The sequence below is a fragment of the Tympanuchus pallidicinctus genome, unplaced genomic scaffold (assembly GCF_026119805.1).
Source record: "Tympanuchus pallidicinctus isolate F22 unplaced genomic scaffold, pur_lepc_1.0 scaffold3, whole genome shotgun sequence".
Classification (NCBI taxonomy): Eukaryota; Metazoa; Chordata; class Aves; order Galliformes; family Phasianidae; genus Tympanuchus; species Tympanuchus pallidicinctus.
Window position 1 is genome coordinate 88,397,335 of NW_026294747.1, and position 25,414 is coordinate 88,422,748.

At 36.9% G+C, this 25,414-nt stretch overlaps 1 protein-coding gene and 1 long non-coding RNA gene across 9 annotated transcripts in view; one reads left to right on the top strand and one right to left on the bottom strand.

The window, feature by feature from the left end:
• ITGB8 (integrin subunit beta 8) overlaps window positions 1–25,414 on the top strand; it is a 59,179-nt gene that overhangs the window by 11,845 nt on the left and 21,920 nt on the right. For all 8 annotated transcript variants that reach the window (XR_008209098.1, XR_008209097.1, XR_008209099.1 and 5 more), the window contains exons 2-10: window positions 2,535–2,620; window positions 5,231–5,405; window positions 7,569–7,815; window positions 9,192–9,357; window positions 12,081–12,239; window positions 17,107–17,202; window positions 17,297–17,386; window positions 19,979–20,113; window positions 22,735–23,140. Coding sequence is in view for 5 of the 8 variants with exons in the window: in XM_052693673.1 (XP_052549633.1) it covers window positions 2,535–2,620; window positions 5,231–5,405; window positions 7,569–7,815; window positions 9,192–9,357; window positions 12,081–12,239; window positions 17,107–17,202; window positions 17,297–17,386; window positions 19,979–20,113; window positions 22,735–23,140 (1,560 nt within the window). In the remaining 3 variants the exon portion in view is untranslated. The remainder of the gene's footprint in view (window positions 1–2,534; window positions 2,621–5,230; window positions 5,406–7,568; window positions 7,816–9,191; window positions 9,358–12,080; window positions 12,240–17,106; window positions 17,203–17,296; window positions 17,387–19,978; window positions 20,114–22,734; window positions 23,141–25,414) is intronic.
• LOC128085802 (uncharacterized) overlaps window positions 1,713–25,414 on the bottom strand; it is a 54,027-nt gene continuing 30,325 nt past the window's right edge. The window contains exons 2-4 of the long non-coding RNA XR_008209100.1: window positions 7,110–7,339; window positions 4,915–4,997; window positions 1,713–2,078 (exon numbers count right to left, since the gene is read on the bottom strand). This is a non-coding gene — a long non-coding RNA (uncharacterized LOC128085802). The remainder of the gene's footprint in view (window positions 2,079–4,914; window positions 4,998–7,109; window positions 7,340–25,414) is intronic.

Consider the following 25,414-nt stretch of genomic DNA (forward strand, 5'->3'; position numbering starts at 1 on the left):
ATGACACAAAGGAAATCATATCTTTTAAAAGATAGGCTATATTTATAAACTAAATCAGACTTCAATAGATTGAGTGCCTAACTCATACAGATAAAAAAGATTCAGCACCAAACCACACTGAAAAAAAATCTGTGGCAGTTATATTTCAGCCTATTTTTTAATGGAAATGCTATACCCGTTCCCATCATAGACTCTTCGTAGTGTGTGCGCATTACAGTAAAACGTCTTGTTACATGTCTTGTTACATCGTCAACAGTTTTTAGAAGTGTGAGAATTTATGAATGCATTGTCTGTGTTATGCAAATAGGATTATATGTTTTAAGATCAGAAATTATTATAGGTAATGAATTAAGTCAAACTCACTGTTTTGTTTACTTTGAATATTGGTTGTGATGACCAGGAGTTGAGTTGTCTTCTTCATCTTTTTAGCTAGATACAGTAGTCCCTCACTTTGTTTCTTTCAACAGTTTATTAGAATAGTTCTTTCTCCTAGGGTGGCTGTTGCTTGGTTGCTAGCCTCAAAGTTCATGGTGTCATCTCCCTGTTCTGCCCCATCTTACTCTTCAGCCACCACTGTGCTGCAAATCAGCAGTTCCTGCCTTTTCTTGCCACTTCTACTGAACCCACCTTTCTCTTTCACTTGGCATTCAGCTGAAGATGGAAGTGATGCTTCTGACCCAATAATAATTACATTCCTGTTAGTTGTACTCCTTCAGCAACTCTTCACCTGGCTTTTGTGCTTAGCTGTGGCTAGGAGCAGGTCAGTGTTAAGCTCTACAGCTCTGTGACTGCACCAACCTGGGATCCTACTATCGCTCTGCCTCATGGCTGCAGTAACTCTTTCATGGGCTCCAGCTCTGTTCTTACCATTATCTTACACATGCAAAGAATTTTATCTTGCATCAGTGCCGAATGAGCTTTTTTGCGTACCCCATCCAAATCAAACTTGTTGTGTTTGTTTTTACAACAAGCAAAAACCTTTTGGATTTTGTCTTGCCTTCTTCTCTCTCCTTAGCAGCCCTTCCTGCATTTATCCCTGCCCATCTCTTTTTAAATATTATTTTTCTTTTCCAGTGCCTTCCTAGGCTCCTTTCCTGTTTGTTTTCTTTTATTTATTTGTTTTGTTTTACTTTTTTTTAAAATCACATCTGTAATTATTTTTTCTTCCTTTCATATACATTTCTTGCGCTGAATTCATGGCGTAAATTGTAAACATCAGTTTATGTGAAATATCAGTCTGATCTTTGAAATCAATGGAATTGCTCCAAGCCTGTTATCAGTGTAATGCTGCAATTGTGCTTTATTAAGCTTTTCTGTCTTGCTAGTACTTATGGTGGTGCATATGTTGCTGATGGCAATAATGTGCAAGCTATGATTAGTTCCTTGAATCATCTGTTATTCAGAGGGCCAGCTCAGTAGGGAATCTCATCTTTAGATCCGTAGCTGAAATTGGTTAAAGAAAGATTTTAAAAAAAAGGAATTTTAGTGAATGTGATCCTAATGCTGCCTTTCGCTGTGTGAAGTTGCTCTCACTGCTCTAAAAAGAGAGATGGTTTGCATTGTGGAAGGTTGGAAAGAGGTAACCTGAGAGACAGCACTTGGTCACAACTTTGGATGACAAGCTTTTCTCGAACTGCTTTGATGTGGTGATATGCCTTTTATCATAGTGGATCAGACAAAAGACTTAGATTTTCCAGTATGTAGTAATTCATTTTATTTCATTTCCATTGTGTTGTATAACCATATGGTAATCCATGCTGAATGTGCCACTGAGCAGTGGAGTGGTACCATGCTGCTGTGCTCTGACAGGTCATATCCTGCACCTTCTTCATGGCTGCTGTAAGGCCAATTCTCACACAAAAGAAAAGGGAGACATCTAATCTCAGTTCTGGCTGCTAGAGTTTCATAGCAAAAGCACAAAAATACTAGTAACATAAGCAGTGATCTGTAAGGCATAGGTGTAAAGAGGATATGAAGGGCTTTACCCATAGACCTGCTGTAGGCACAGCTTTTTGTTGTTGGCAGTGCAGAATTATGTCTTCAGTCTATGACACACTTGGATAAGTTTGTGTTGACTTCTGCAAAGGAAAAAAAAAAAAAAAAGAAATCTGCCTCTTCTTTGAATTTGAATAATGAATAACTCAGACAAGTGTAAATAACTTAAAATGAAAATGTCTATAAAGAGATAAGCTACCTGGTAAACATGTTTCGTTGGGCAGTAAATCACCAAAGTATGTGCCAAAGATGGATTTTCACTTCAAAGTTATTTTATGTCAGGATTTTAAAAATTTGGCCTTGAGAATGAATTTTATACTATCTATCTGTACATGCAGTTCTAAACTGTAGATACAAAAAATGCTGTAAATATTCTCTCAGCAGGCTGCTTTTGTTCTGTTTTACTTCTGTTTGGATACGTTGTCATCGCTCTTAATCTGGTGAAGCAATTTTTGAAATCTTGGTTTGAAATTAGGTATTTTACAATTCCCCCATACCTTCATAAATCATTAAATGTTTGGTTTTGTATTTCATTGCAGCGGAAAACAGATGTGCTACTTCAAATGCAGTAACATGTACAAAGTGTCTTGCTCTGGGTCCAGAGTGTGGATGGTGTGCTCAGGAGGTATGGCATTTTGCTTACTTATTTTTTACTTTACATTTTAGCTGCTCATGATCTTTATAAAGATAAAAGACTTCTAAACTGTGAAAATTATAGTGAGAAATAACAGGAAAATCTTTAAATGTCCTCTGGACATAGCACCTGGAGAAATCATGTTAAATATATTTAATTTCTAGAGGAGAAAATACAATCTTTTATTTGGAAAATTGCAGTAATTTTAAATAAAGTGAGAACTTTTTAATGTGTTCCATCTGCTTTGTAGACAGGTTTGGCGGGTTTATAATAGCTTTGAGAGTTCAGAAGTTTTTGGCATCAAAATCAAAATTACTTATCAGTACTTTGTATTAATTCCTTACATATCAGAGCAAGTCTATACATATGTATCTATTGTACTTAACAAGAGTGGAGTTAGCTTTAACTTCACCATATTTTATGCCCCCTCTTGCAAATTGAAAAAATGATGCTTTTCTATTTTGACATCTATTGGTTCTGAGATTTGTAATAGAATATGAATCTCAGATAGGAAGAATTAAGCTGAAATTGGTATTGTTTTGGCAACTGTGAGAATATGTTTGGGTTTTTTGTTTGTTTTTGTTAGAGGAAAAAAACCCAACATGTTTATGTGATTTCAAATAATGTTGGACTATTTTAGCAGTTCAGAGGAGCAAAGTTTTTAAGAATGTCACTGAGTACTGCAAGCTAATATGCTCTTCAAGGTTGTAAGCAAATCATTTCTTGTGTCTTTCAGGTTAGCAGAGAAGGCAAATAGATTCCCAGGGAGTGCATAGAAGAGATAAAGAGCGTAAAGCATTAGCATGACTTTATCTGAGATACATTGTCTTAGAATAGTTAACTTAGTCTGAAACAAGTGTTAATAATGTAAGGATGAATAGAGGCAGGGAGAACTTGTTGTCCATGAGTTCTAGGGCATATGTACATGGCACAATGGCTTAAAATGTGGAGTGGTTCCTTATTTTCATGTGATGTCATTACGTACAGAAGGCACAATTTATTTTCCTGCCAGGTCTATATTTATCATGGAGTAGTACTTCTTAGCCTTCTACTTTTATGGGGCTGTAGAAGGTTTCTTTTAAACAGATGCTCAGATCTGACTGAATTTGATTTCTGCTCTGCTTCTTGTGCCTCACTTTTCACGTCAGTCCTAAGAGTTTTATGGAAGGCAGGGGTTTCTCAAACCTCTTTACATCATGCTTTGACAGTCAGTTCACCTATGCATTGTCCGTGTTTCTGGAATGTCAAAACCAATATTAATTCAGATAGAAATTTTTCGGAGTAAAGGTACAGGAGCAGTTTTCAGCTTAGTGCAGCTGTTTCATCTGCCTATATTATAATAATAAAAACAGTCATAAAGAACACTTGAGATTCTTTAATTTTACATCCCTGCACAGTGAACTTCAGAAAATGTTATATCTGTTCATTTCCAGTGATAACAGTGAGAGTGAATAAGTTCTTAGGACATTTAAAAATCTATCTTTGTGAAATTTATGTAAATCATGAAAGGAGTATAAATAGGAGAGACCTACGAGAGTAGTCTCTGTTGTGTACGTTGAAGAAGGTTGTGAAAAAACAGTATCAGGTACACTATAAAAAACAGTAGGAACTTAGAAAACAAGATACATGACTGACAAATCTCATTCTTCAGAGGCTTTCTCCAGTCTTTTCAGAGTCTGAGTGACAATTTATTCTCTATTACAGAGTGGGCTGTATGCACTTTTGGATTGTTTATTTTCCCCATCTGCCTCTGAAGTATCAGAGATTGTCCATTGTTTGGTCTCCAGCTGTGGCTGCAATGGATTAATGGCTTCAAAGAGCACAAAGGATCTTGTCAAGCCTTTTTTATTTCTTGCATGATCAGGATCATGCTAATCACCAGATTTGTGGTCAGGAAGGAATTTTGCACTGGTTCATGTTGGCACAATCTTGGCAGCTTTGCCCTTTTACTGCTTCTGAGATCATCCTACTACTAACCTTTTTTCTGTTGCTACAGAGACTTTTTTCTTATTGGTGGCATATTAAACTCTTCAGTCCCATTGTACATAAATTCCTCTTTCTAGAGATATAGTCCAGCTGGTCTTTCACTTCTGTGCAGGCTACAGGATAAAGTTTAAAAATCTGTAATTGTCAAATTCAGGTTATAGGTAAAACTTTTATTGCAGCTTTTACTTTTAAATTGTAGCCTAAGATTACTCTGACAGTAAATATGCTTAGAAATCATGTGAATGACATTTTCTTGGTGGAACTAATTCATAGCATAGCACAGAACTTTTTTTACTTACAGTGACAGTACATAGTTTCCTTTTCCTCCAAAGTCATCTTGTTCTGTTTGTGCAAGATCTTCTTTCTCACAAAAAGTTTTGTCCTTTATAGAAAAATAGTCATTGTAGCAATTAGGTTAACATCTAATTTAAATATTTTGACATTACTCTTATTTAAAACATATGGCTTCCATGAACTACTTTTATTTATGCAATTATAGTAGCGTGCTTTATTGTTTCAAAGACTGTTAGTTTGTTTTTCTCTTTCCTTTGAAGATATTACAGTTGGAGTTTTTTCAGCTCAAATTTTTTGTACTTTTTATCTCTCATAAAATAGGATTTCATGGCTGACTCAACACAGAAGGGACGCTGTGACACTGTTTTCAACTTATTGAAAAGAGGCTGCCAATCGGATTTTGTAGAAAGTCCCACAGTTCATGTTACAATACCCAGTGACCAAGAAACAAATACTCAAGTGATTCCAGGAAGAGTTTCAGTCCAACTGCGTCCAGGTTGGGTTTTCTTTAATACACTGATATTATAGTCAATTAAAATACAGCACAATAATATTTAAATACATTTTGAAAAGAAACTGCTGGAATCGTCTTGAAGAATGATGCTATAACATTACACTATATGTGTAATATGTTGCTCCCATAGTCAAGTACAGTCTTCAGTAAGAAATGTTTCTACAAAACACAGCTTATGGTGAAAATAATGCAATTAGTGAGTAGAAAAGGGATCTTAGGCAGTCTTTTCTATTTTCTGTTATGATTTTGTGATTCTTTTTCTTTTCAAGCCTAATTTTCCCTTACATCCATATAAAATGTGTTCTTTACTGTAAGTAAATTGGACTGAAATTTATAATTCATAAATTAATATGTTGATGAGCTTCTTTATTATTTGCTTATGATTAAGTGCATTGAGTAAACAACTGTGAAGACAGCCAATGTGAAAGAGAGGACTGGTCTTGTAAAGAAGACTTAGATATTCAGTGCTTAATTTTTCATTTAAAACACATGAGACACCTGGTCCTGACAGAATTGATATCTCCTTTTATGGATTTGAGTCTTTTTAGAATACTTCTATTTGCCCTCTACTGAACTGATCAATTTTTGGTAGAAAAATACTTAGTTAATATGAGAAGTCTGAATTACTTTTGTATCTTGCTGATTTTAATTGTGTAAAAGATCAGTCTTTTTTTACAAGTAATTTTCTGTTAATTGCAAGGAAAAAGAAGCTGCAGGAGCATAAAGCACGAAGTAACTCTAGTTTTCTTTGTAATTTGTTGTCTTTGTAATGATAAAACTGGAAAAGCAACGTCACCACTTCTTCTCCTTTCCCCAGCCTCCATTCAGAGAAGTGACTGATAATCTGCTTTGCACTGAGTCATGGTATTGGGAACCAAGCTAGCTCTAGAAATGTTTGCTATTGCATTTATTTCTGAAGCTTTGACACAACTGGATTCATAGAAAACAATCTGCTTTGTAAACTTGGGCTTAATGAACCATTTTGCCAGTAGTGAAACTAAGCTGAGGGTTCCATAAACTGTACTGAAGCTTCTGCTTGAAGGAGACAAATACAGAAGACTAATATTTGATATATAGACATTTAATCCCATTTTAATCCCTAGGGAAATTCACTGATATACAATGTCAGTGGGACAAATATATATTTTTTTACAGTAATTAGACCAAAAATGGTTTTGTTTTGATTCCATTTTTTCATCACTATTTACAAGAATCCCAACTATGATGAATGGGAGAAAATACAAGTTGTATTTGCTGTATGCAACCTGGTCATTTAAAAACAAAACAAAACAACAACTTCAAATTACATTGGCAAAGAGGAAACAGAAGTTACAATATACTGAAATTCTGTTTTCTTCATGTCAGACCCAAAAAAGATACATCTTGAAATATTCGGCTATATTATGTTTGAAGAATATTGGAAGAAAAAATATTTAGGTAGCCTATTTAAAATGTACTTTGCGTGCTTAACATTTCTGAGTCAGATCTTTGATAGAATTTAACACACTTCACAAATGAAATGATTCTGCAGGAAATACAGACATTTATTATCTTGAGATGAGAGGACCATTTTTTTCTATTTTTTTCAATATTAAAACCTGCTTTGTTTACTTTCATTTCGATCCTACTGAGTTTTCTCATCAAGTCTTTGGGAACAAATTGGTCTAAGCTTGTTGTGTAACTTACCTGCGTTCTTCAGGCTGTGCTTTTGTCAAGAAATGTACAATTTTATACACACATGATAGGCTGTTTGCAGGATACTTTGATATACTTTCAAGTGTCAGCCCTGAAGTGAGTGGCCACAATTTGTATGCGTCCTTTTTCAGTTGTAACTGCTGTTTGGTTCAACGTAAAAGGGATTGCATAATCAGGAATTTAGAAGAAAGTAGGGGGAAGTCAGATTTTCAGGAACACTCCTGTGAGAGGAAAAAAAAAGCAAGATGTTTTTTAAGAAGAGTTCCCTTATGGCTTATTTTTGAACTATGCTTCAAGGTTTCATTGACTCTTGGGAGGTTTTCTTATTTCCTTGGGTTTTTTTTTTGCTGACACAAACAACTTTGTGCTGAGGTTGCTGCAAAGATAACACATTTTTAAGAGTGTATGTTGAAAAATAGTACCTTAATTTATTTATTTCCTTTGAATCAGGAAGTGAAGCAAGCTTTATATTAAAAGTTCATCCTCTGGAGAAGTACCCTGTGGATCTTTACTATTTAGTTGATGTCTCAGCTTCTATGCACAACAACATAGAGAAACTAAATTCCGTTGGATTTGCTTTATCTAAGAAGATGGAGAATATTTCTCTTGATTTTCGACTTGGATTTGGATCCTATGTGGATAAAACAGTGTCACCCTATATTAGCATTCACCCAGGTAGAATCCATAACCAATGCAGGTATGTAATCTTTTGATATTTACTGTAGAACTCAGAACTGATCTAATTACACAAATATGCATTATGTGTATGTATTTTAAAAGCTCTCCAGAATCTGCTTCACTATACTAGGAGTTTCCAGCAAAGTTCCTAAAAAAATATTGAAAATTATTATTCAGTGTTTACTTCTGAAATATCTGGTGAATGGTTTTTAAAAAGTTTGTTGCCATATAAGAAAAAATGTGCAATGTTTTCTTTATAAAAACAAGCCATCTTTAGTCTGTTTGAATATGTTTTTCATTTAATTTTATAGCAAACTGTTATATTCTCAGTTTGGATATATGTTGCATAGATTCATTACAAAGAATGATACTTTCTGACCAAAGACTTCTCTTCTGGTGTATGGTCCTGCATTCATTAGCTCTTTTCTTCAAAAGTCTGTTTTTGTCGATGTGATGCAGTTTCTTTCTTCCATTTCTTGAACAAAAGAAATCCTTTGATTCAATTCCACCATTGTTTTATGAACAAACTCCCATTTTAAATGAGAAAGGTGTTCTGGCTTGAATTTCTTTTTTCATGTCCTTTATTCCTTGCATTCAACACATAGGTAAAGTGAGGAATCACTTTGGAAATGTTCCAGAAGACACAATTTTCACATTAAATTAAAATCTCTATAATGCATAATACTTGGTAAAGCACATATTAACTGCTTGCATCTTCTTGCTTGTTATAATCTTTACTGGGAAGACATGATTAATGGTTCCATGAAGTCCATGAGCATCTTTTTTTTTTTATTCCAATGATTTTTTAATTTGGTATTAGTGGAGAAATTACCTGGATAGATATAAAATGTCAGTGTTTGAAGTAGTAAACTAAACTGTCTACTATAGTAAGTAGAAGTCAATTATCACTTCCAGGACATGATTTATTTTGCCTAAAAGTAGATGTCTGCAGATGCATTATACCTTACAGTGCCTGTTTCTATTCATTTACTGCGAACTGAGTTCGAAGAGGGTAGGTTGCAATCAGTATGCAGCAAAAGGTGAGGTAGATACTGCTCAGCATCTCTGAATTAGATGAGCTCTTCCATTTCTGCTGTAAATACTTTTGTAATATATGGGTCACAGAGCAATGACCTGTAAAAGTCCTATGGCATTATCTTACTTGTGTCAAACTTAATCCTTTCCCCTTTTGTATATAATTGTTTCTATTGAATGTAGTGTTATGTGGAGTTATTTTTTCTCTTTAGGTACTTATTTTAAAATTCATATATACACTTTCACTCGTAACAGGATTTTGTGTGGATTGGTAGGGAATATTTACATCTCCTTCAAATGGAAAATGTGGACTATGATAGACTTTTTTGCTAAATTTTGTTTTGTTTTTATTTTGTACAGTGATTATAATTTAGATTGTATGCCACCTCATGGTTATATTCACGTGCTGTCCCTGACTGACAACATAGCAGAATTCAGAAATGCAGTGAATAAACAAAAAATTTCTGGGAATATTGATACACCTGAAGGGGGTTTTGATGCAATGCTCCAAGCAGCTGTGTGCCAGGTAAGGAATATATCAACAAAAGACCAGATGGTACTTCGAACATGAATATGTATGTCACAACTGTGCTCAAGTGATACTGAATTCAAATTGTCAATTATAGGCCAAAAAATAGTAGGATTTCTTCCTCCCGTTTCATTATTTCCTTTCAAGCTATGCATTTTGGTTTCCAGATGAAACTGAGAAAGGATAGAATTAAAAAACAGAATGCATAAGGAAATCAACTGCTTCATGCTTGAAACATGAATTACTTTCAGTCAATTACAAAATCATTGTCAAAAGTCACTGATGATTTTCTTGTGTTCCCAATGAAGGACATACCATTTGGCGTTTCTGCTACTTAAGAAAATTGAAGAATCAGTTACATGTTTGCTTGTGTAGATAAAGAAAACGTGCATTTTGGTGTTATCTCAGCTTTTAACGAATTAATATTTGAAAAAATACAAATAAACTAAAAATTAATATATTATATTGATAAAATTATGTCCCCGTCTCTCCCATGCAGAAAGAGATGGAAAAGATTTGCATCTGTAAGACTATTAAATGACAGTGATTTGTTTTCTCTTCAAGGCTTTTTTTGCATGCTGTTTTCCTTGAAGTAGCGCAACAGAGATTTTGAAAGTTTACTGATTCTTGGGTTTACTAATGCTCTGTAGAATAACTCTTTCTGATAATTCTCCTCCCAGCCAAACCACAGGCTTCTAGTGCAGTTCTTGTTTCTTGGGATGATGTCAATGTAACTCTTTTATCTTGACCATTTTCACATTCTCTCTTGGAGCAGAAGGAGTCAAACCCAAAAAGGAACCCCAAGTATGATAACAACAAATAGTTTGGTTCCATTTTTATTTTCAGTTTTTGATTATCTGTAACACAGGTAAATAGTTATTATTCTCAGCTGTGTTCACAGCTGTTAGAAAAAAAATATTTACAGAAGCTTTGGAAAAGTTCCTTAGATTGCAGTGTTTCTCATTGGATACATTCCACACTTACGAGTTGTGAGTTTTAGAATCATCCATGCTTCCTAAAGCAATAGAATGAAATGGAATGAAAACATGGGCTAAGGAGCACCTCTCCTATGAAGAAATGTTGAGGGAACTGGACTTGTTTAGCTTGGAGAAGGGAAGGCTCTGGGAAGACCTCATTGTGGACTTCCAGTACTTGCAGGGAGCAAGGACAAGGGGGAATGGTTTTAAACTAAGACAGGAGAGATTTAGGTTAGATATTAGAAGTTCTTCACTCAGAGGGTGGTGACGTACTGGAACAGGTTGCCTAGAGAGGTTATGGATGCCCCATCCCTGGAGGTATTCAAAGCCAGGCTGGATGTGGCTCTGGGCAGCCTCATCTAGTGGTTGGTGACCCTGCCCATGTCAGCAGGGTTGAAACTAGATGATCTTTGAGGTCCTTTTCAACCCAAGCTATTCTGTGAGTCTGTGAAGTTTGCAGATGACACCAAGTTAGTAGGGAGTTTCAATCTATCTTTAGAGGAATCTGAACAGGCTGGATCACTGGGCTGAGGCCAATGGGATGAAGTTCACAGAAGACTAAGTGCCAGGTCCTGCACTTTGGCTGCAATAATAACCCCTGGCAATGCTATAGGCTTGGGGCAGAGTAACTGGGAAGCTCTGCAGAGGAAAAGGACTTGAAAGTGTTAGTCAATGCTAGGCTGAACAAGAACCAGCAGTGTGCCCAGGTGACAAAGAAGGGCAATGGCATCCTGGCTTGTATCAGAAATAGTGTTGCCAGCAGCACCAGGGATGTGATTGTCCCCCTGTATTTAGCTCTGGTGAGACTGCACTTTGAGTGCTGTGTTATACTTACCACAAAAAAAAAAAAAAAGCACTGAGGCCCAGGAGCATGTCCTGAGAAGGGCAATGAAACTGTGAAGGGTCTGGAGCTCAAGTCTCATGGAGAATGGCTGAAGAAACTATTATTGTTTAGTAAGAGAGGAGGAGGCTCAGAGGTTACCTCATAGCCTTCTACAACTACCAGAGAAGAGGTTGTGATGAGGTGGGGGGACAGTATCTGGCAGTGTTAAGGGAAATGGCAGAGATGAGGCAGAGTTGTAGGAAGGAGGAGCAAGAAATGAGGCAAAAGGAAGAAAAAAAATGGAATTAGTCAAGAAAATAGAATAATAAAGATGGGAATGAAAAAGAAAATGAGGTGATTCATGTCTTCGTCTTCAAAGTTTTATTTAAAGCAGTCGTTCATTCTTTGGAGGGAAACAAATGTTCTGGAAATAAGCACCCAACCCAGTATAGATCTAAGCTTGCCCTGCTACGTGTTTCATATCACTGAAGTCCTAAAGCACATTGGATTTATATTTGTTGTTTGTAATGCAGAAAATTACACAGATGTTACATGTATATCTTTTTATGTACTAACAGTGTGTCAGCTGTTAGTCATGCCCACTATATAATGCATAATTTGTTTATATTTTGAGGGATTTTCCTTCAAAAATGAAAGCAAGTGGTAAGTGGACCTCTGATTTTCAGAATAGTTTTCAGACATAGGATGTGAAATCCATTTACACTCAAAAAAAAAAAAAAAAAAAAAAAAAAAAGAAAAGAATGCTTTAAATATCCTGGTTATCCTGGTTTAAACCCGGTGTTTCTAAATATTCCAACACCTGGAAGCAGACTTCTACATTCATCTTTCATTTTGTTATTTATTATTATTGGAAGTAGGCAGTTACCTCTCTCTTATGTTCAATTTTGTTTCCTTTTCAGAGCCACATTGGATGGCGCAAAGAAGCCAAGCGACTACTTCTAGTGATGACAGACCAAACTTCCCATCTAGCCCTAGACAGTAAATTAGCAGGGATTGTGATTCCCCATGATGGAAACTGCCATTTGAAAGATAATGTTTATGTCAAAGCTACGAGTATGGTAAGGTATATGTCATACCTTCTGCCTTCAGGGGAGTGGTGTAAATGAGGTTTTTAGGTCAGTGTCAGAGCATTGCTTTTAATTCACTCGTTAAAATAATATTTTCCCAGGTAAGCAAGATTTGTAATAAAGAATCAGTTGCCTGGTAATATTGGCATCCTTTTAATCTGAGATGAAGTGTTTTGTAGTCTGAATCAACAGTACAGAGCACAGGAGAATATATTACTGTTTTCATCTCATAGGAATGGCAAACATTCTGTATAAAACATAAGTAGAAGTCTGTGATATATTTTACAGAAGAAGCTCATAATGTGTCAGAATTACATATGCTAATGAGACAAAGGAATTGATCATGCTTTATGGTCAGAAGATGCATAGTTGCATTGTTTGAAAATACTTTGTAAGAGAAAACTGAAGATGTGCAATAGTGATGAGCTATTCCAAATTTGATGGACTAGAAAATACTTAGGTACCACAAAGCTTTGCTGTTGTTAATGCAACATTAAATATATTCAAATCTTACAGTGTAAAACAAATGTGTTGAAATACATGCCTTTGTAAAAAGTTGCTTCAAATCCATTGTAACAAAATGATAAGCCTTCAGCAGATAATTTCAACTTTCAAAAGGATTTCTTCAAGTATGTACAAAATAGTTATGAGTGATTAAGAAAAAATTGCTTTCATGAGATCTATACAATTGCAATTGCAATTTCCTTGAACAAATGTTATTCATTCATTTTAAGAAACCTGAATCAATACTAAATTGCTGTGTAATCACCAGAAAATGGAAATATGAGCTGTGGTATCATTACAGCTCTCAAGAGTTTTCGCAGTTTTGTTCATTGCACTTAGTTGAAGCATCCAGCCCACGTTCAGGCCAGGCTATTCAGGAAATCAGCGAGAGCTGCATGCAAACTGGCTCTGAACTGGATTCCAGCACAAATGCTTATTGGGATGGAGAAGCAAAAGGAGATTATAGTGAAATACAGGAGATTTCCAGTAATAGGGGGGTGTTCACAACCTTGTTGAGTGGAGGAGGCAGCCAAGCATAGGCTAAGGGGAAGGTCATCTGGATTTCTGATTATATGATGTTCTTACAGTAACTCACTCCCTCTGTCACCTTTTGGATAATCCCTCACTGATGTCAGAATTATTTATTTCCCTTTAACTAGTCTGTCCATTTTCAGTGTTTTTAGTGTCCCTAGGATAAAAACAATGCCTCCCTTTGTTCTGCAAGAGCAAAGAAACCAGAAACTTTCCTTTCCCAGAACAGAGTATACTTATGGGTTATGATGTACCTATCTCTACTTTTTTTCCACTGCTTTATTAAACAATTGATGTAATACAAGTCTGTCTCTTGGATTCAGGATTTCTTGGTTCATAAAGGCATTGTCTGTTTCAGAGAACAACAACCAGAAAAAGCTGTCCAACATGAGAAATTAAATTCTCTTTCTATCTGAAAAGCTTCACCAATATAAAATGCAGACAAAAATCTATTTACAGGCAAAATTAATCTCCTTCAAAGTATGACTGATGGCTGACTAATGATATTATTACTTTTTTTTAAAATTCTGGGATGAAGAATCATGATTGTATTATCTTATTTGCAGTAAGAAATCTCCATTATTTTTTGTATTGATGCTTTTGTGAGATTATGTAGTCTTTCAGGCTGTCCAAATGAAATGACCTTAAAGGATACTTAGATCAGCACATCTTCGCCCGTGTGTTGTCTGGGGGCTGGCACGTACTTTTTTCAGCCACTGGCTAATTCTTGTGTGCCTGCATTGAAACTTTAGTAATGGAACAGGTGCATAATGGAAATCTTTCTCAGTATCAGATATTTTCTGGAACAGATTTGACAAGATAGCACAGTAATGTCTAGAAGAGTAAGTGTACTGGGTTCCTATTTTTTTCCTTCTCAGTAATATATTGTCTGTGATTATTTCAGATATATCTCATTAGCTGAAAAAAGAAAGTCTATGTAACTAATATTTAAATGAGATGTTATGGAAGTCTATCAATTCTTTTTTAAATAAGTTGCAAAGAAGAAACATAGCTTTCTTTTTTTTCTTTTTCTTCTCAGTTCAATTTTGAAGTACTATGTTAAATTAAAGAGCCATCTGTGATAATGTTGTGCTTCTACTTTCATTCCTAGCACCTGATAGTCTAGAGAGGATTTAATTCTGGCATAGTTCGATTTTTTTCTTGTTCCAGTTAAGAGGACCTCTCCTTATTTATTTGTATAAGCCTAATCTTTAAATCAGAAATGTTTCCAGTTATTCACTTTTCTTCTCGCTTCTTTCTAACTTTTGTTAAGTAGTCATGCACAGATCAGCAAAAAGCATTAAGCAAGAAAGAAATACAGTTCCTTTTTATTAGATTCGTGCTCAGTTCACTCCCTTTCTGAAATACTTAACGTCTGTTTTAGTTATCTTCTAAGTTTAACACAGTAGGTTAAAATAATAAAATGAATGATGTAATTGGAACAAGAAAGAAGATCTAAAATGGGAATATATTCTTCTAAACAGTAGTGGGAGTAGATAAGATAAAAATACTTAGAGTATAGCGAGGTTTTTACCAGAAGTGGAGTGTGACTCCTCAAGTGACCAACAGTCCCTTATGTCATCTCTCTATGTGCTTAAAATAAAAAAAATGGCGTGATTGTTTTGGGGCTTTAAAAATATATATCCATTCTAATACAAAGGAATTTTGTCTTTCTAATCTGTAGTGAGACTTGGATGTACTATTAACCAAAAAAAGCACTGTAATGAGTTAGAACTTGCAAGAAGTTGGAGGTTCAGTTTTTCTTGTGAGCAGATTATGTAATTTGGGATCTGGTCCCTACAGCTTTTGCATGTCTATGTATGTCATCCATCTGAATAAGCTTTTGTTTCATAGAAACCCATTTCAGCTACTACCAATCTCGAACTTTTGCCATTAGTTGCAGAGATGTTGAAGGGTCATTTTACCAGAATTTGGACATGTCTGGTGTCATATGGTGAGCAGGACACTGACTTGTTTGAGCACCCTCTGATGGTCCCTCACCACTGCTCTGCATTTGGAATGCAGGAGGTATTTATACAACATCTAGTTTCAGTAGCCTGTGTCCTGGGAGCACCTGGTTCATGTGTGATCTGCCAGTCATCTGCATGTGGCAAATAGTTTGTGCAGGCCAAGGAGGCCTTATCACTGTGGTCTGTGGCCATGGAGAAGGGAGCAGGTCTTAACACAGTGTTGTGAGAGAGACAACAAGGCTTCTGCTGCTGCACTTCAGTCTTAAGTAAGGAATGTATATTGTCTGGACCCTCATGTATGGCACACTGAGAAACTGCAGCTGTAAGAATGTCGATTTATCTCTGTCTTACCCAACATCTATCACTTACCTTAAAAAATATAATCTCTTATCAAAGGATAAATGAGTGGAGATCCTGTCTAGGATCAAACTGCAGCAAGGAGCTCCTTTGTTCTTTCTGTCCAAGGCTATTTATGATAGTGCAATGTGGTGGAAAATGGATTTTATCCCCTTGCATAACGTTGTCTCTGCTGTCCTGGCTTTCAAATTACTGTTAGGATAGCATTTGACTTGCAGGCTGCCTTGAATAACAAGTGGCACTCTGAGGAGTAATGAATTGTGCAAGAAAACTGTGAGAGCATGTTTGTGTAGGAGAAAGGAAGAAAGAAAATGTGGGACAGATGCTGAAAAATGGCAGGAAGAGAAAGACCACAGAAGTATGTGGGGTAATGCGGTTGTCTTGACACGTGTATAGGTGTCCTTATAAAATCTCTGGGAAGATACACGAGCCCCAGTCACTTCACTGTGTTTGATCATTAATTTTAGATGCTGAATTTACTTCCTAGGAAGTATTCCCAGACTTATAGTAAATCAGCAGTGACTTTCAGATTCAGTTTGCTTTGGAGTACTGGAATTGAAAGGAATCTCATACTGTCCAGATGTACAAGCCCACTGAGGCCACAAACACCTTTGTTCTTCCCAATATCTTGAATGAATGGATAGCAACATACATCTTGTTCCCAAGTCTGTGTCAGATCTTGCAGCAAGAAGTGTAGAAGGGCAGGTCATAGCACAGGACCTGCCCTCATAGGTATCCCACCAAGAAGAATAATGTCCACAGTGTGAAGAGAAGTGAAACTCCCTCTACCTTCCTCAAGGAGAAGCAGGGTTAAAAAACTGTAGCAAGACATTGCAGTAACAGCTGAAGACATTGCTCCTTCAGCAAGTCTTGAAGAAAGCTGTCAGCTGTAAGATGTATATATATAGGATATTGACACTGCTAGAACCTGAGCCAATGGTTTCATTTTGCTGATGTGTCTGATCCCTAGTGCCAAGAAATAAATCTCTGGTGCTGAGAAAAAAATTTAATAACTTGTCTTGCCACTCTTCAAATCACACCTCATCTTGGTGCCCTCATGTCATTCCTTCTTCTTGACTTTTGAGCAAGAACCCACTTATCGTTCTCAGGAATCTTTTTAGTATTCTGGGCAGACCATGGAAAATACCATATCCAGCAGCTGTTTCATAAGCATTAGACTCCAACAGAAAGGTACTGTGTGGAGAGTTCACTTAGTCCTTAGACCAGAATGATTCTTAGACCATTCTGCAGCACAGCTGCAGAGCTGACAATGGAGGTGTATTGCAGTTCACCTGATACACTGATTTTGTTATGTTGTTGTGGTGGTTTTTTTTTTAATATTCAGTCAGCCCTACCTTCTTTTGGATGTAAGCCTAGCATTTCTCTGTACATTTAGAAATAAGGATTGGAGTGGCTTTGTAGCCCTGTATTGTGACAAACATAAAATCTAAGGTTGTCTCTTACTAAACTGCAGTCCTCTTTGTTTTATTTTGCAGGAACATCCATCTCTTGGTCAGCTCTCTGAAAAATTGATTGACAATAACATCAATGTCATTTTTGCAGTTCAAGGAAGCCAGTTCCATTGGTATAAAGTAGGTTAGAAACCTGATTCCTTTTCTAAATTTGAAAACACAGTATTTTATTAAATATATTGAATGTGCATCAATTAATGTATTTTTTTTGTAGGATTTGTTACCTCTGTTGCCTGGTACTATTGCGAGACAGATAGAATCACAAGCAGCAAATCTCAATGATTTGGTGGTAGAAGCTTATCAGGTATGATCAGAATGACTGTGCTGGATGCTGTCTTTGTACAGAGTTTTTTTGTTTGTTTTGTTTTGTTTTGTTTTGTTTACTTTTCACAGTCTAGAGCCTAAAGTTGGAATTTCCAGGCCTCTATCTAAAGTCCACGTTCCTACTTTTCTGAATGTCCAGGTTGGTGATGGCAGTATCCCTAAACAACTCTCAAATTCCCAGGCTGTTTGTGTCTCAAAATCAAAAGCTAATTTTATACTAAGGATGCTCTTTAATACAGTGTTTGATTCTTTGCCATGTTACATCAAAAGAAATTTCTTTTGTATTTAAAAGAAGTTTCATTTGAATTTTGGGATCTCAGATCTTTGGTTACATACTAGACACTACTGTCTAGGCACCATACAAACTCAGAGCCAAAGGACACTACAAGATTTAGAGGATTTTACCTCATAGTTCTTAGAAAAAAGGGAAAAAAGTGGAAATTTACAAAAAGAATATTTCCACAAAGAATACTGTGGAAAGCAGCATTTACATTGCATAGGGCAGCATAATGTCTCAGGGTTTTAATACATTGCAGTAAACAAAGTTTTGATAGGGATTTGAGAGAGAACAAAGGAAATGGCTCTGTGTGCTTCCATGTAAAGTTCTCAACTGGAAGTAGTATGGGAAAAAGCATTTTCACGAATGATTGCTGAGGAATGTCAGCTTTTAAGGGGAGACTGTCATCTTGATAGTGTGCGAAAGGGGGGATAAACAACTCTAAAATGAAGCATTGTAGTATACATTTGATCTAGAGCAAAGGGAGCACATAGAGCAGGAGTAAAATAGGAGTAAAATAAGATATTAGGCTAGATAGATGAATGTTTTCCAGGTGTGCAAGTTGCATAAACATGCAAGGTTAAGAAATTAGAAAATTAGTTATAAATCTGTACGCAAGGTATCAGTGTGCATCACATTAATTTGGATTACTTGGAGATGAAAGGATGAAATTGTCCATTATGCTAGGTTAACCATCTAAATGAGGCTCTTTGGTTGCTTTCAGCAAATTAGCTCTAATGAGAAGCCAAGTCCCATGTCTATTACTAGCAGTAGAGTGGGCTTGTCTGTGTTTTCACGCTGTCATTTTGGGAAACATTGTGCAGACACCAAAGGCATTCAAAAGCTGAGGAAGTATAATCAAATTGCAGATAAATTCTCCCTGGTATTAGATTTTCTCTTCTAAAATCAAGAAATCTCATTTTGAATATATAGATATTTGTAGGAAATAGTGAAATACCTCTTGAAAAAAAGAAAAAAGTAATAATTTGCAGATCATGGTTCTGATTGCCACTTTTACACCATCCACTCTTAATTGTATCCAGGTTTTTATAGGATAATCCAGGGCAAGCATTCAAAGAGAGGAAATAAAAATTTACAAAATAATCCTTTCAGTTAAATTGAAGATTCTATGGGACTTTCCTTCTCCAGCCACGCCCAGTTCATTCTTGCTTTATTTTCTGGACAGCATCATCCTTCCTCTCTTAAACCGCACTGGATTTGGTACTTCTGAATACTTTTGTCATGTTTTTAGTTTCTAGTAAGATACAAACAACACAGTGAACAGTGTTTTGAATGTTTTGCCTCCAGGATCGCATAAGTATTTACATAAGAAAATTTAGTTTTGATGTCTGATGGTAGTGGGCCTCTTGTATTCTTTTTGTAAGCAGGGAAGCCTTAGGCTTAGTTGTGGAAAACCTTGCCTGGAAATCCCTAAAAAGTCAATGATGAGTCACTAATTTTGAAAAAGTTACTTAGCTGAACATGTGTTCAGATTCATACAATTAAATTTTCATTTGTAACACTAATGTCCCACAAAACTAATTTTAAAAATAGTAAGATGCAAGGAATTTTACTGTTTGCATGGAAATTTAATATTCTTTTGGTGAAATAAATGTTTACAGAGTTTTAATATGTTTGCAAAAGGCAAAGAAGTAATATTTCTTTTGTAATTACTAAATAGTATTTTTGAGGACATGGAAAATACTGGTTACAAAGCAGGCCTTTTACTTACTTTGCATTGTCAAAAGCCCACTTGGGAATTAACAGATTGTTGACTTATATGTCCTATCTGACCCAAATAAATCAGGAAGGGTAATCTCAGTACCCTTTATATCACCCTAAGATTTGCTCAGGGGAAACTTTTCCAGGACAGATGCAAAATATCACAAGTTTAAAGCATCGATTCGATTAGTAACCTTTTCTGCTGAATAAGAATAGTAGTATGCATGTTTTCTGTTTTTATTTCAAGTGTGCAGCTAAAAGACAACATAGTCTCTCAGCTAATAAGCAGTTTTTGTTACACATAGTTGTTAGAACAGATTTTCAAATTGCCAAAAATACAGCCTCAAAACCATTTTGTAATCCACTTTATCAGAGCTACCAGTTCATTGATTGTGTATTTTTGGAACGTAATTGGTTCTTTATATGGGAAACAATGCTTTAATTCATTCCTTTATTCACACAGACAAGCTTTCTTCATTTTTAGTCAGTCATTGTAGCAGTACTTGGTATTAGTCATTAATGCACATTGTATATGGGAATGCAATGCAACTATAAGTTGTTTTCTGGTTACAGAAACTAATCTCTGAAGTGAAAATTCAAGTGGATAACCAGATCCAGGATCTTAATTTCAATATCACTGCAATCTGTCCTGATGGAAGCAAAAAAACTGGCATGGAAGGATGTAAAAACGTTGGATATAATGAAGAAGTATGTTGATAGTTTTCATTCTTCAAGGAACTGGAATACTTATTTTTCTGTTTGGTTGAGTTTCAATGGTGTGAAATCTTCTAGGGATTTACTCAAACTGAAACTGCACTTTAGTGATTAATGATCACAAACTCTCTATTATTCTGTTTTGTTTTTTTTTTTTCTCAATCTTGTTTTAATTCTCACTAATCTCGTGGGACTCAGGCTCAAAGCATTTCCTGAAAGCTAATGTCCATTAAAACTGTTCTCCTTTGTCCTTCGATGGTCACAATGGCCATGTTCATTGTGATGAAATTTGTACTTAAAGAGGTTGAAAGATAATCACTCAGTGGAAAAGAATCGTTGGAATTTGTGCTGCTTGGATCTGTTCAAGACACCACCTTTCTCTCTCCTTGCTCCAGTAGCCTTTGTGCACATTCAGAGTCATGGGTAATTGGTTTATCTTATAAATCAAATTAATAAAATGATTAATTCCCATTTGGATCAGTACCATGTACTGAATGAATTGGATTATAAAACTAGAGCATCATGCACCATGAAAATGTGTGGGAAGATGTCTGGCTAATATAAAGGACGTGGTTTTCTTCCCAGAACAACTTTTCTGTGTGTTGATATATTTATTTGATTGCTTGGATCAGTAGAGTAATTCCTGTAGTTTGCCAGGAAGAGGTCTGTGTTTCTGGAGAGCAGGGTCAAGGAGTTCTTTCCTTGTAGTGTACACACAGATCAGTTGATGGGATTTGATTGTGTTTGTGCATAGAAGTGGCAAAACAATAGGCTAAATGTGTGAATTTTAAATGTGTTCATTTAAATGTATTTTATTCTCTTTTCTATTTTGTCTGCATGATTTGCAGCTGATTAACTGCTACACTTTAGGTAGATGTGATAGGTTTTTGTTCTTAAATCTTCTGAATTGTCATTCCCTGTGTATGTCATAAGAAATAGGAATGGAATTCGTTCTGTTTAACGAAAAGAAAAATATTTATATCTGGTTCTTTTTAATAAAAAGACAAGCCAGTTGATTGTAAAAGATCACATGTGGTCTTACAGCTTACTGCAGTTGAAAATGAGCCATCTTCAAGAGATTAATTTATTTTTAACCGCAAAGCCTCCTTTCAGTATTTGTTTACAGGCAGAATGCTTGTTCTTAATTCTCACATTCCTTTCATTGTCTAATCCTTCTTCCTTCCTTTCCTTAGTAAAACACAAAAGTGCATTATAGTCTGGAAGAATCCTGTGGCCTCTTCATGGTGCAAAACTAACTTTGATTATTAGTGAGTTCATGGTGTCATAATTATTTAGTGGCAATAACTTTAATCTTTCTGCTGCTAGCCATCATGTTTTGTGACTTTTAGACAAGGCGTTTTTTGCCCTTCCCTCCCATGTTGTACTGGAAGATCACATTTTCTAACAGGGTCCCGTGCTGTACACAAAGCTCATTCTCTAGCTGCAGCCTTTCCTCCCCTCGTGACATGCACCTGCTGTATGAATTATTAGTGCATGTCCACGCTTCCTCATGGAAGAAGTCTCAAGCACAGAGCCTGCTGGCAGCTGGGGGTTATGCATGCAGCAGAGCACTTGAAAAACAAGAAGAAAAGCAAAGAGAGGGACAAAGCCTTTGTGCACCCTCGATGGGATGGTTAAGGAGTGCATGCTCTGCACTGCATTCTTCTCCTGCTGGTGTAGGCAGCCGCAGCCCGGCTGATCACAAAGCTGCCTTTGTGGAGCTGGAGGGGGAGACCGCCATGGGGAATGAATGCCACAGTCTTTGTGGGGAGTTTCAGCCTCCCACAACACAGCTTTCTTATGTTTTCAATTCTTTTGATTTGGAAATCGTTGGTGATAAAAAGTAAAGGCACTTGCATCCCTCGGGTTCTTTTCTCACCTTTAGCAATCAGAAATGCCGACTCTATGGCAGCCAACTAACCCCTAAAAGAGCCGAGACAAGGTGCCAGGGCTGGGGAAGGCATCAGCTGCCACTGCCGCTGTGAGCGCAGCCACAGGCTTTGACCCAGGGCATGGTGCTGGTGGCCTTGGCTATGGCCAAGGGTGAGTGCAAGGCTCCTCCCAGAGCAGGGCTGCAGCCAGGGCAGCAGTACTTTCCTGCTTCACTTGCATCACAGGAAAGGCAAAAATAAGCTGCTGCTAAGGTGTGAGACATTTCTGGGCCTTCCAGAAATGCCTGTGTATTTTGTTTCCACAGTCTGTTTCTGCAACAAGGACGTTTACTCTAGATTGTTTTTATGATGAGTATCTGTTTCAGCTTGTGTTGGTCTTGCTCAATCACTTCTGATTTGCATTTCTGTAATATAAACAGAAAGAACATTTTAAAACAAAAGAAGGAGGTGGAAGATGGTAATTCTATGAGTATTTATCCAGCTTTAAACTTGCTTTCTGCAGCTATGCTTTCTTAACATGAAAAGTAGACTACTGCAAACCTCATGCTGTCAGGGTTTAATTGTGTATATGATGCTTATGTTTGCTAATATGTGGCCACTAAGTGCTATTAGCAGCTACTGAACATTCATAGGTAATGTGAGATTCTTTATTTGTACATTAAAAATTGTAAGTAACTTATAGGGAAAAAAAATAAATGCAGAATATGTTTTTATTTTTCCTAGGTTCTTTTCAACGTATCAGTCACAATGAAAGGATGTGATACAACTGGGGGAAGAAAATATGCAATACTTAAGCCTATTGGTTTCAATGAAACCACCATTATTAATGTACTGAAAAGCTGTGCCTGTCAGAATGGAGACAACGCAAAGCCCAAGAGAGTGTGGACTGATGAAACCTTTCCTGATGTCAAACAGCCCCATTGCAGTGACAGCAGTTGCAGCTACAGCAGAGAGATGTTTCCTTCTGAAGAGTGCAGGCAGCACAAGGACCAGCCCATCTGCAGTGGCCAAGGAGATTGCATAGAGGGAAAATGTTTCTGCTACAAAAACAAGCTAGGCAGAGTGTATGGCAAATACTGTCAAATGGATGATTTTTCTTGCCCATATCACCAGGGAAACTTATGTTCTGGTAAGCTGCAGAATTTAGGCCTGTGCTTTGCTTTTTTTCCTTGTGTTTTGTTTTCTGAAACTTAGATACATTATGCAGCTGAAAACAATGATGTAAGGCTGTCAAGTATAAGAATTGCATGTGCAGAATTAAGAAATATAAATGAGATACTGAGAGAATAAAAGGAGCCATAATGTCTGCATGTAATTCTGATTTTCTAACACCCTAAATCAGTCTTGTCAGACATAAAGTGATGCTTGGTTTCTAATCCTGATGTGTATGCAAACACTTTTTGGAACACCTGCTTCAAGTAGAGGACAGCGCGCAAAACATTACCAGGAAAAGTAGATGGAAATCCTCTTTTTCCTCTTTTTTTTTTTTTTTCCAGCCTACTTTATGTTTTTTAAGAAATCATACAAATGAAAATTGTGTATGAACTAAGTGAAAAAGCATGTATCTGTAAGTTAATGTTGTTAAGGAAAATAAGTTTTAATCAGTATCATTACCTGTACTGAAATATATTTTTTACCCTCAGAAGTTACATTTCAAGTATTTAAAATCTGTACTGCTGTTCTGCATCCTTTCATTTCACTCTGTACTGAGTGAGACATTGGCTGATGTGTTGCCAGGCCACTCTTAATGATGATTGAAAAGTCATGGCAGTAAGGTGAAGTCCTTGGTGACTGGTAAAAAGGTGATGTCACACCCATTTTCAACAAGGTTAGAAAGGAAAATCCAGGAAATTACCAGCCTGTCAGCTCACTTCTGTGTTGGGGACGACCATGGAGCAGATCCTTCTGAAAGCTATGCTACAGCACATGGAGAGCAGGGAGGTGATACAGAACAAGTAGCATGGTTCCACCAAGTCCTGTTTGACCAGCATAGTGGCCTTCTATGATGGTGAACAAGAGAAAAGCCACTGATGTCATCTATCTGAACTTCAGTAAGGCTTTTGACAAAGTCCCTTATAACGTCCTTCTCTCCAAATTGAAAACATATGGATTTGACATGTGGGCTGTTCAATGGAAAAAGGATTCCCATTTACTCTCCAGAGCGTGGTGTCAAAGACTCAATGTCCAAATGGAGATCAGTGACAAGTTGTGTACCTCAGGTGTCAGTGCTGGTATAGATGCTCTTTAATATCTTCATCAGTGATATTGACTGTGTGATCAAGTGCATTCCCAATGAGTTTGCATGAACTATGCTGTGTGGTGTAGTCAAGATGCCCGAGAGATCAAATATCATCCAGAGAGACCTAGACAAGCTCGAGCAGTGGGCCCAGGTGAACCTCATGAGGTTTGACAAAGCCAAGTCTTGTACCTGGATCTCAGCAGCCCCCACTATAGATGCAAACTAGAGGATGCAAGGATAAAGCACAGCCCTGTGGAAAAGGATTTAGGGACACTGGTGGATGGCAACTGGACACAAGCCAGCAATTTGCCCTCGCAGCCCAGAAATCCAGCTGTATCCTGGGCTGCATCAAGGGAAGCATGGTCAGCAGGTCAAGGGAGGTGATCTGGCCTCTCTGCTCTGAGCTCACCTGGAGTATTGCGTGTGCAGTCCTCAGTACAGGACAGACACGAATCTTTGGAGCATGTCCAGAGGAGGGCCACAAAAATGATCCAAGGAATGGAACGCCTCCCCTGTGAGAACGAGAGATGTGGGGCTGTTCAACCTGGAGTAGAAAAGGCTCCAAGGTGACCTGATAGTGGCCTTTCTATATCAAAACGGGGGTATAAGAAAGAAGACGACAGACTTTCACCAGGATCTCTTGTGACAAGACAAGGAGAAATGATTTCAACTGAAAGAAGATTTAAACTAGATATGACAGAGACCAGCTCAAGACAAAAAAAAGTTTTCTACAATAAGAGTGGTGAGGCAGGTAGCCCAAAGAGATGGTGGAAGACATGCCCCTGGAGATATTCAATATCAGGCTGGAGGGATCTCTGAGTAACCTGGTCAAGCCGTAGATGTCTTTGTTAATTGCAGAAGATTGGACTAGATGACCTTCAAGAGTCACTTGTAATTCAAACAATCCTATGATTTTATGATTCATTCCAATACAAAGAATTGTGGTTCATGTTCTCAATCTTCTTCTGTAACCACAGCAAAGTCTGGGAATTCAGTTTTTCTTAACCTAAGCAGAACTTTCAAATTTGCAAGTTACCAAAGTCTGAGATACAGTGGGAGAGAAAACAGGGAGATGTTTGTCAAAGATATGTTGGAGATTCTCATATTGATGGAGTCTCCTGCCCAACCAACATGCGACCATGGCTGTATGTGTACCCCTTAGTG